Source organism: Micropterus dolomieu, linkage group LG12 (genome assembly GCF_021292245.1).
Source record: "Micropterus dolomieu isolate WLL.071019.BEF.003 ecotype Adirondacks linkage group LG12, ASM2129224v1, whole genome shotgun sequence".
Taxonomy (NCBI): Eukaryota; Metazoa; Chordata; class Actinopteri; order Centrarchiformes; family Centrarchidae; genus Micropterus; species Micropterus dolomieu.
In genome coordinates this window covers 11938631-11950429 of record NC_060161.1, presented here as the reverse complement: position 1 = coordinate 11950429, position 11799 = coordinate 11938631, and the positions used below count along the sequence as shown (strand labels likewise).

General features: G+C 37.7%; 1 protein-coding gene across 1 annotated transcript in view; it reads left to right on the top strand.

The window, feature by feature from the left end:
- LOC123980455 overlaps positions 1–11494 on the top strand; it is a 35868-nt gene extending 24374 nt beyond the window's left edge. The window contains exon 6 of the mRNA XM_046064863.1: positions 11169–11494. Coding sequence (XP_045920819.1) covers positions 11169–11285 — 117 coding nt within the window. The 3' untranslated portion in view covers positions 11286–11494. The remainder of the gene's footprint in view (positions 1–11168) is intronic.
- The last annotated feature ends 305 nt before the right edge of the window (positions 11495–11799 follow it).

The window sequence follows — 11799 nt, the reverse complement described above, 5'->3', positions numbered from 1 at the left end:
TGCTGTGCTCCAACATTTCCACATATGACGCTGTAACATTCTGGTTCAGACTTGTCCAGAGAACCAACATCAGCTGTATCTCTGTTATGATGAAGTCTTACCGCAATGCTACATTCTGTGATGGATATCAAAGTGGAAGATTTGAAATGAGCTCCAACATCTCTGCTCTCTTTCTCAAAATCAAACAAGTGGATTTATCTGACTCTGGACTGTATTTCTGTGGATTTTACGGAAAGGCACGTCCAAGTTTCAGTGTAATATATTTAAACATTAAAGGTAAGAGTATTGTAAAGTATTTTCTGTCTTTGGATTCCCATTATTCAGTTGTGTTTTTCTGCATATATTGCAAAAAATATTTTGATAATTGTCTAAAAACAACATCATGTGTGCAACATAATAGCATTAATAATTTTGATGTAAATCTGCCAAATTTAAAATCAAGAATGAATGTATCTTCGTGTCATTAAAAGGCAGCGATGAGCCACATGATGACGTGGAAGGCCAGTGTAAAAGTAAGATGTTTGAAGGTAAAACAGTTCAGTTAAATTCTGTTTGGTCTATTTTCATTTCAGCCAGTTCTCACGTCTCTAAAGAGAAAATAGAGTCTAACTTAATGATCTTTCTTGTAGAAGAGTCTGACGGAATAGCAAAGCTGACGAGTGTGATCCTGGGCGGCCTGACTGTTTTCCTTGTAATAGTCATCATCGGTCTGCTTGTTAAAAACAGGAAACTTCAGACAGGTACTTCTTCAGAGCTTCTCTGTCTATCTTATATTTGGTTTAGTTGCTAGTGCCACAGACAATGATCAATAAACTGACCAGATATTTTGTTTCTGTCACTCAGCTCATAAAGATGAACAGAATCCAAAGCAAAGAGAGGTGAGAATTTTAGCACTTATTAGATCAACAAGTATATATTGTGTGAAATAAAACAGCTGTATTACACCATATTGTATTGGTTTAAATTAGCTTATCCCTGATATGTTGGCATAGTTGAGTCTTATGTATAGACGGTATTTGTATTGCATATATATGGGCTGATAAGTTACAAGCAATTTAAGTCCAGAAAAGCCAAAAATTATGTTCAAGTTAGTTCAGAAACTGCGTCACCTTTTTAAAGCTTGTCCATTAGAGAGCAACAAGTTTATTTTTTCAACGGTGAAACGTCCTGCTCAGTAAATAACTTTGTAACAACACATTTTACGTAGTCTTGTCAGAAATATCAATCATTTCACTCAAAAATTCAGTATTTGTCAGGCAACACTGTGGGAATTAAAATCATGTCAAGTCACCGCATTAAGACGTAAAATACTCTTTTCACAGAATGTGGCCTCTGATGAGCTGAACTACGCAGCAGTGACATTTCAACCAAAAGGAAAAAGAAGAGAGCGAGAGCCGAATGTTATTTATGCCGCCACCAGATAGACTCGGGAGACATCTGAAACTGATGCTGTATCGTATTAAAATGCTTTGGGGCTTTTTTATGGCTTGTTGCAATAAAGATCTAATGTTCATTCATGTCTTTTCCTACTGCAGAGCTGTAATTCTTAGCATTTCCTTATTCTTGTCTATATAGCAAAAACATATGACTGGTGTTTGATCTAGGAGGAGTTAGGAAGGGCACTTATTAGTGTCCCGATTGATTGTACTGAAAGTTTGATGAAGGTCTGCAGCAGTGAAGGAGTGAGTGAGGTACACATCACTTGTTTGACAGTAACAGACAGCACAGTGTGATCTGAGCACAATTGAGGTGAAAATCATGTGGCCTGTTCGATCAAAGGTTTCTAAAAATAAAATCTTAAAATAAAAAGTTAATACTGGCTGAGAAAATTAAAAGCTAAAACCCTTTAAGGCTGCATGGACGTTTTGGAAAACCACGCAGTACCTCAATGTCCAAACTACTGATTTTAACTGTGATAACATAGCGTGTGTGACATGATATGCTATGGGGCTGAAGACCCAAATGTAGACACTGAGGCAGAACAGGTAGAAGAAAAAGGGCTTTATGTTTAAATGAACAGACTTGAAGTCAGACACAAGGCAGTCCAAACAAGCCAAAAATCCAAAGATTCAAGGCAGGCAAACAGGTCATACACAGGCCACAGGTTATCAAACACAGGCAGCAGATATCAGGCAGAAAATGAAGAACATGTAAAACTGGAACAGGTACAAATGCAGGGTTCAACATTCATATTTTTTGTCACTCGCCCAGATGGCAAATTATTGAGAAAACCAATTACCTGAGTAGACAGTTATTTGTCCCTATACTGATTGTTTAATTTATTATCAAATAACAACAAGACTGTAATTGTTATATTTAATGTTAATCTTTATAAATAATAAAGTAAAAATTAATCAGAACAAGCAAACATTATCTCATAGATCATGTGGCCATTTTCTATTGTTAGGATTTTATTGACCCTCTTACTTTTAAACTCCTTATCGGTTCGGTTCTTTATCACTACTCTAATAGGTCCTTTTTCATTAGTAAATAATTATTGTTGTTCTTTTTACAGAATATTCTTTTAAAAAAGCATACATTCAGAACAAGATTAGATTTGAATATTTTAAATACAACTAAATGTTGTTTCTAGAGATGTAAAATAAAGTTTACAAAAGCAAAGTCAATATTTAAACTCAATATTGGACCAATGGACGGGTGGACGGGTGGGCATTGCAGTGTTACAGTTTACATAAATAAAGTTAACACAAAGTTACAAAACATGGACAACTTACACAAAACACGCCAGATGTGCGACAAACAAGCACAAGGTAGGTTAAGAGATGAAAAATAAAATGCAATATACACTATATATTTATTCCATTACTATACTACTAAACTTAAATAGTGTCAAATTCTGTGCAAATGAGTGTAGAATGTGCATTGTACATTGTTATTCAGAAGAAATAAGTTTCCTAAGTAATAGGAAATAAGTATCTTAGATGCAGGAATGACTTTGATCTTCCTGGAAAATAAAAGGTCAGTAAACAGTACATGTTTCTGCAGGTTTTTTGTTAAAGAATTGGCTTTTTCCTCGCAAAGGTTTCATTATTACCAGGCCTACCTGATGATGATGTTTTTTTCACAGTGATTATTGTATGCATGTCTAAAGTAAAAAATGCTGAATGTTTGATTTAAGAATACCATCTACTTAGATTTTTTTCATGAATACATACTGTATGACCAGCACATACTTACCGCCATGGTGAGGTATCTGGAACGTAAACCTCAAACTCATACCACTACTTTACTTTCATATCACACAAGCTTATTCCAGACTTAGGAAAAGATACTCTTGTGCAGCTTGACTAAATAGTAATGCAAACTCCCAAAATATATGCATTAAAATATTTCAATAATTTCTAATGTACAGACCATTACTGTGTGTAGGAAGCCACCAGATGTCATGGAAACAGAACCTGTTTAGCCTGCCGATGAATATTTACAGTATTAATTGTAATTGAAACACAGACCTTTACAGTCCCCCTGAAGAAAAATGCTGAAAAAAAATGTTAAATGGTCCAAGTCAACTGTCTGTTGACCAAAATACATTTGAATGTTCTTCACTTGCAAAAAGGGAGAATATTTATATTTAAGTGCACTAAAAACAAAGGATGGAGCACCTATGACAAAATATCCATGTTTCATTCATCGGATGATTTAGGATTGCAGTTGCCTCTATGTTATTTCTCCCAGGCCCAGTTTGGAAGCACTTTTTTTTTACACAACTGTATGTCATGAACAACTAGACAGGAATGTGTTTTAACATTAACATCAGTATGACCTTAATTTCTGCTTCTTTCTGTTATTCAGTCAGTCCAGACAGTCTTTCTTTATTAGCTGTGCATAATCTGTTTCATCTTTAAAATCCCTTCTAAAAACACACTTATTTATAGTAGTAGTACATATGAACAGGCTTTTATGTGAATTCACTCAACCGCTGGAATCACTGTCTCTTGTAATATATTTTACTCCTACTTTTCATAGTTTTTTGGCACACACTTGTATGTGAAGTTTTGATCTGTTTTTAATAGTTACTCTGTTTGTTGTTGTGTTTTTAGCAGTGTCTGTTTACATCCTATATTGTCTTTATTTTAATCTGTATTGCTGCTGTTTTGGGACTTTGTAAAAAAAAAAAAAAAAAAAAGGTATTAAGTTATTAAGTACCTATTTTTATTAAGTTATTAAGTATTTATTATTAAATTGTATGAGTATTATTATTATTATTATTATTATTATTTAAAGCATGTAATATTGACTTGACTCCTGAATCCTGACGATCCTGACTGAAGATTAGACTTTAATGGTATTATTAGAAGCTTATCTTTTATATGTTCATTTTTTTGGAACATGACCAAGACAATATTTCAAGAACGATGACTATCTCAGACTCCATGAAATACATTTTTGCTTCATCAAACATGTTTGTGGTCTGTTTTAGGGGCAAAAAAAGAGAAGAAAAGGAAACAGCCCGCCTCTTTACATTGAGAGCAGCGTTCCTGGTCAGAGTTGACTTACGGACTTTGCAGAGCTTCAGTCATACACACAAAGATGAACTTTACTTTGATAACAGCTTTAATTCTCTGCAGCCTCAATAAGTACTGGCACTGAATAACTCTCATCACCTTCTTTGTCAACTTTGTTGAATTCTCTAAACCAACAGAACTGTACTAGTATTTATTGCTGCTTTTACTATGTAGTGTCAGTTGTAGATCTCGTGCTGTATTTGATGCTCTGTTGATGCTTGTAAGTTGTTCCTCAAATGTAAGTCGCTTTGGATAAAAGCATCTGCCAAATGAGTAAATGTAACTAAAATGATGTACTTATTATTAAATGTATTATAAGGTATTCTTTCTCTTAATGTTCATTTTAAGAAAGGTTTGTCTCTGCTGTTTGTTTCAGGCTGGATCTCTGTCTCTGTTTCTGAGACTCAGACTGTGGAGGTCCAGCTTGGTGTAGACGTCACACTGTCGTGCTCTAAGACGTCCCCATCTGACTCTTTGACGTTATGGTTCAGAGTGATCAACAGAACCGAGGCCAGATGTGTCTCCACTATGAGCAGCTCTAACAGTGATCCTTTCTACTGTGATGGATTTAAAAATGAAAAATTTAACATGAGCTCCAACATCTCCACTGTCTCTCTCAAAATGAAGACAGTGGATTTTTCTGACTCTGGGCTGTATTTCTGTGGATTTTACATAGAGGGACGGGCAAATTTCAGTGCGATATATTTAAATGTTGAAGGTAAGATTATTATAAAATCCTGTTCTTGTGTTTTGTCTTTTTATATCTGCAATTTTAATTAGATTTGTATTATAGGGTCCCAGATTTGCATGGTGGTGGAGGACCCCATTTTGTGTAATAGCAGCACAAAGGGTGATGTTACCCCCTCGCTGCACTGGCACATTGGTGATTGCCCTGTGTCCAATTACATTTCTCCCTCTTCTTGTTATCGCAAGGTTAAGTCCAGCCTCATCCACATATATAAATTCATGTTGAATTTCTGCAGCATCCATTTGCAAGACTCTCTGAAACGCAGTAAAAGACAATAGGATGCTATTCAATATCTATTGCACAGTATTTGTTTTGTGCCAGAACATTATGAGCAGTGCACAATACCACACCATAGTAAGATGAACAATACATACCTCCATATACTCATTGTGCAGATGTTTCACTCTCACTGAATTTCTGTCAAACGGTACCCGATACAGTTGCTTCATGTATATTTGTTTTTCTTGAGGATTCGACCTAATGTTGACAGAGAGACTCGTTGGATGTTATTGAAAATATGGTCATCATTGATGATATTGGCTTGGATTTCTCGCAGCCTGATACAATTATTGGTCAAAACCATGTTCACAATGGCGAGTGGACATACGGCCCCTTCCACCTTGGTGTCCTCGACCCTCAATCCTATGTAAAAAAAATAAAAATAAAAAAATACATATGCAGCCTACTGTCAAATGTCACAGTAAATGATATTGATGATAAGTACAGCAAGCTTCAGTTTCAGTGTACTGTGTGGTTAGCTGTGGTTAGCAACAGTTTTTCTGCTGAGATCTGGTTGAACTCTTTGTCCAGCTTCCATCAGTGTCAGTCCATGGTTGATAACATGGTCAATAAGTCTTGCACAGATTTCTTGAGTCAAATTTGGTCCTCATCCTCTTTGTTCAGGTTCTATCAACTCTTCAAGTCCTTCTCTACCTGTTCCTCTACCTGGGCCTCCTCCTCTACCTCCTTCTCCTCTTCCTCCTTCATCTCCTCTTTGAGCTCCCCCTCTCATTCTCACTCTTCTTCTTCTTCTTCTAGCTCCTTCCATTATTGTTGAAGACAGGTGAACTCACCTGCTGCCTTTTATAGCACACCTGAGTGCTGCGTTTTCAAATTAGCACATGTGTGCTTCCACACCTGGTGGATGTGATTATCCAGAGCGTTCAGTAGTGTGGTCATTGGCAATCCGGGGCTTTGTAATGACAAGGAAGTAACCTCACAATCCTTATCTGTGTCTACAAATCACTGTGTGTAATGTTGTGCAAATCTGGGGAGGTGTTTTGCTCATTGGAGTAGAATTTTGCAAATTGTGTGGAAATTTTTATTTTAGTGTGTAAACAATCGTAAAAAACTGTAATCTGCTGCCACCTGCAAAAGGACACATATTGTACGATAAAGTTCCTAGTCATGTTCAGTTTGCATTTTCTTTCTTGTGTTTTTTCTGCCTCTCTCTCTGAGAAAAAGTCTCTGCCTTTCTTATTTTGTCTGCCTCTGATTTTTATCAAATAGGAACAAGGACATGTTTGATGTTTGGTGAGGAGGAGCCACAAAGGACAGTGATGGCAGACCATTTGACTCGTCCTGTGAGTAAGTTTGAGAGTCAGGGGGAGGGAGGAGTGAGGGAGGTACACATCTCTTCACAGGAAAAGACAGCACAGTGCGGTCTGAGCACATGAAAGGCACGAGGCTTTGTAGCAAATTATAAAAAGAAACTGTGAAAACGAACCTACTTGCTTCTGACTAAATAATATCAGCCTCTTTATTTGTAGTGGAAAAAATCATAAAGAAAATAAACAATGACGGAATAAAGCACCACACTGTGGTGACAAACATTGTCTGTGTGAGTGAAAAACCCACCATGAAAACATCAGCCTTGACCAAAAATATCAAATGACTTGCTGTTTTTCACACAACAGAGGATCATCGATGTCTTAAGGCTCTTCTGAGACTGTTTTGAGGTGGGTGTGGCCACCCTGCTAGGAGCAGTACATGTGAACTTTGACTTTGACTTTGAGTGACTGTTGGCATATGGATGTGTTCATGTGAGCATGTACACTGAAGTTAGGGCACAAGTTTAACAACTTTACCAGATACCAGAATGCCTCCTCTCAGACTCTTATGTCCACATGACACTAGGACCCATTTTTACCCTCTTCAAAGCCATGTTGTACACTGTTTATGTTGGGATGTTTTGTCTGGGATCTAAAAAAGTTTGATCAGGCCAATTGTGGCAAAGGTTGTGTAGTCTGCTTTAGATTTTAAAGGATTGGTACAATTGATGGCATCACTTTCGCTCTGAGAGAAATACAAATGTGTCTGCAGAAGAAGTGGCTCTTCCTTTCATTTGTCAACAGGTGCATGCGACGGCAGCAAAACATTCTTGCCAGTATCTTAAGTGTAGGATATCATGTGGGAAGTATTAAGATGAAGAAGATTCATATTAAGGAAAATACATTTCCTTGGTAGTTTAGTTTTGATTCTCAAATGCCAATTTCTCTGTTGCTTGATCATAATCTCAAAGAAAAAATAAAAACAGAAGACATTTTTGATTTGATGGAGGAGGAGCCAGCAAAGGTGACTGTCAAATGTCCTTATAGGGAGAGTTTGCAAGCAGGGAGGAGTCGGTGACATACACATCCCTTGTTTAAGAGAAAGCACAGTGTGGTGTGAGCGCAACTGACCTGCAGTATCTAAGGTCAAACCTTGGCCTGACTGTGTTTGCCTACTACATACAAGGAATTTAGTGACTTGGTGCATGACAATTAACATAAATATATAAATATAAAAATGATAGAATACATTGATATATACATATATATATATATTTCAATAGAATACAGGTTTCAGGGACTTCCGCGTTCGCATCAGATCGCTGACTGGAAGCTTCCCGCTTGGCCGCGGACGGCACCACTGGAAGAGACACGTTGTCTGGTTTCGTCTCTCCGGCTATAGCTGACATAGATTGGCGTTAGCTTGGCTTGTGCCGTCGCAGCTAAACTGAGTGCTGGTTTGGTTGAGCATAAGTTGACAATGCGGTTTGTGTATTTTAGGAACACACTCATTGTACATGAGCTAGCAGAGTGCAGAGCATTGCTGCATTGTGTCACCGTCATGGCAGCAGCCCTTCATTTGGCTGTAAGGCAGTGTAGGTGACCCATTGTGCAGGCCGGCCGGCCTGGCTAGCGAGGAGGAAGCCCAGGTCCTACTACTGTCTTGCTCGGTTGCCACCAGGAAAGCGACATGGGCCAAGGGCTTCTGTCTCAGTGGTTTGACTAGCGAAGCAAAGACCCGGGCCCTCCTAGTGTCTTGCTTGAGCTTAGCCGGGAGAGCAGTGTGGGCCGTAAGTCGGACCATTAGCTTAGCATCGGAGAAGGTCCAGGTTTGTGGAGACTGGACCGTGTTACACACTGAGTCGAAGATGGAGGGGGTTCGTTGGGAGGAGAATGCTCTTTAGGAATGTACTGTGTTCAATCAGTTAAACATTCACAGCATTTTCTGTGTGTACACAAGAAGCATATGAAACATGACCCGAATAATTGCATTCTGGGGACATAACGGAGGGAGGAGGTCCAGGTCCAGAGAAATTGTATAAACTGTTCTAGTACTAGCTGGCGAGCCAGCCCCACTTGTTATAGAGCCCGGTTGTAGCCAGGAGGTTGCAATCTATAGACACTGAACCAGACACCCTTGATCTATTTCCCCCTTAGCCCAAGGGTTCAGGTAGAACTATGTGCACACTGACTCTAATTATGTATTTGTGTATTTCCATAGTAGTTATGTTTTGTCTTTGTATCATGTATGCTTGTTTTTGGACCCCCTTGTAAACAAGATGCTGCATCTCAAGGGTCTATGCACTAATAAATTTAAATTAAAATTCTACTTTTCACCTTGTCCACTTTACTACTTTGCAATTGCACTTGTTATCTATTGCCATTAGCATTTGTATCCAATTGCTACTGTTTACTGATGGTATTTACCTTTCTTATTCATTGCATTTAATATATTCAGGTAAACATATCTCAGTGCCTTGTGTTGTTCTTTCACAGCCAGAATCCATCTTTTGGCTTCAGCAAGTAAACCTATGATCTGGCCCAATTCCAGTTATCTAGATACCTTGACTACTCATTACTATGGTGGTTACCTATCTTAGTGACCAGCCATTGAGTAACTGATTACACTATTCTTCCAATATTTCATCCAGGCTTACCTACAAGCACACATTCCCATCAGTAGGAAATATCTAAATACTGTCAGGCGTTAACATGTAAACTTTAATCTCAAACTGAGTATATTGGTGTTATTCAGTCAAAGACTATACAGCATTACATTTTCTGACACCTATCAGCTATCTGAGGGCATTTTATGTGAATCCTTTTCGTCCTCCTTTGTTCATTATTGTATATTATGTACTTTGGTGTGAAGATGACAATAAATCAACATTCATTGGAAAAATAACTTTGTCTTATGCTCTGTGAGGCTAAATGTTTGCGTCAACACTCACAGCATTTATGTGGTCAGTTTGAGCAACATGATAAGCAACAAAACAGCCCGCCTCTTTGCATTGAGAGCACACTTCATGGGGAACACTTCATTTACGGACATTGCAGAGCTTCAGTCATAAGCACTATGATGAACTTTACCTTGATAACAACTTTCATTCTCTGCAGCCTCAGTAAGTACTGCCATTTAATTATTTTTAATTTAAAACTTTTTTACTTATTACACACCTGCTGAGTTTCATTAAGAGATATTGTTTACTGTCATGTTACTTTATAACAAGTCAGTCTTCTTGTCGTCTGCTGTTCGTTTCAGGCTGGATCTCTGTCTCAGTTTCTGAGTCTCAGACTGTGGAGGTCCAGTCTGGTGAAGACGTCACACTGCTGTGCTCCAACATTTCCACATATGACGCTGTAACATTCTGGTTCAGACTTGTCCAGAGAACCAACATCAGCTGTATCTCTGTTATGATGAAGTCTGATCGCAATGCTACATTCTGTGATGGATATCAAAGTGGAAGATTTGAAATGAGCTCCAACATCTCTGCTCTCTTTCTCAAAATCAAACAAGTGGATTTATCTGACTCTGGACTGTATTTCTGTGGATTTTACGGAAAGGCACGTCCAAGTTTCAGTGTAATATATTTAAACATTAAAGGTAAGAGTATTGTAAAGTATTTTCTGTCTTTGGATTCCCATTATTCAGTTGTGTTTTTCTGCATATATTGCAAAAAATATTTTGATAATTGTCTAAAAACAACATCATGTGTGCAACATAATTGCATTAATAATTTTGATGTAAATCTGCCAAATTTAAAAGAAAGAATGAATGTATCTTCGTGTCATTAAAAGGCAGCGATGAGCCACATGATGATGTGGAAAGCCAGTGTAAAAGTAAGATGTTTGAAGGTAAAATAGTTCAGTTAAATTCAGTTTGGTCTATTTTCATTTCAGCCAGTTCTCAAGTCTCTAAAGGGAAAATAGAGTCTAACTTAATGATCTTTCTTGTAGAAGAGTCTGACGGAATAGCAAAGCTGACGAGTGTGATCCTGGGCGGCCTGACTGTTTTCCTTGTAATAGTCATCATCGGTCTGCTTGTTAAAAACAGGAAACTTCAGACAGGTACTTCTTCAGAGCTTCTGTTTCTATCTCCCCCTGCCCACTAACTCTTAAGTTGTGTGAATATGTTGAAACAATACAAATGTTCATCTTGGTCACCTGATTAGACGTATTGTCTCTGTCATTCAGCTGCCAGAGAAAAACAGAATCCCCAACAGCATGAGGTGAATCAAGTTTCACTATTATCTGTTTTAATATATTAAAGGTGGTTGAATCATGCCAAAGTTTTTCTCACAAACTCAGCTAGTTGACGTGTGTAACTGTGTGTCTTCTTTACAGAATCTGGACTCTGATGACCTGAAAGCACTGAGATTGTATTCAACAACAATAAGAAACAGGAGGCCTGCATCAGAGAGAGAAGTGGAAACTCATGTTGTTTATGCTGCCTGCAGATAGACTCAGAGTGGAACTGATGCTTTTGTCATATTAACCCACTGTATTGTATTATATTAGATTAGATTATGTACAGTGTAATTCCTCTGAATTATGGTTCAGTCCTTTGTACTAACAGTGTACCAGTGGTTTACATACATATAGGTAGGCACTTAGAAGAAGATATGACATAATGAAATAAGGGTGCAACAGCTATAAATAACTATACTACTATACTATACTATTAACTATGTATACCTATTCTATGGTGTGTTTGATCTACTGAGCAATAATCTGGAGATCTGGGAGGAACTGTATACTGTAGTTATTACAGTATTTAACTACTAGTTTGATATTCTATTACTATTGCAGGGTACAGTATGACCATCAAACTAAGGAAGAATCATGATTCTTCAGGGAGACAGAGTGACTACAAACTACGTTGTTCCTTCATAAATTAGTACTTAACCGTCCCATTGTGTTCAAATAAGTTTTACAGGCCTATTTAGCCAAGAATGTGTTTGGTTGTTAATGTGGC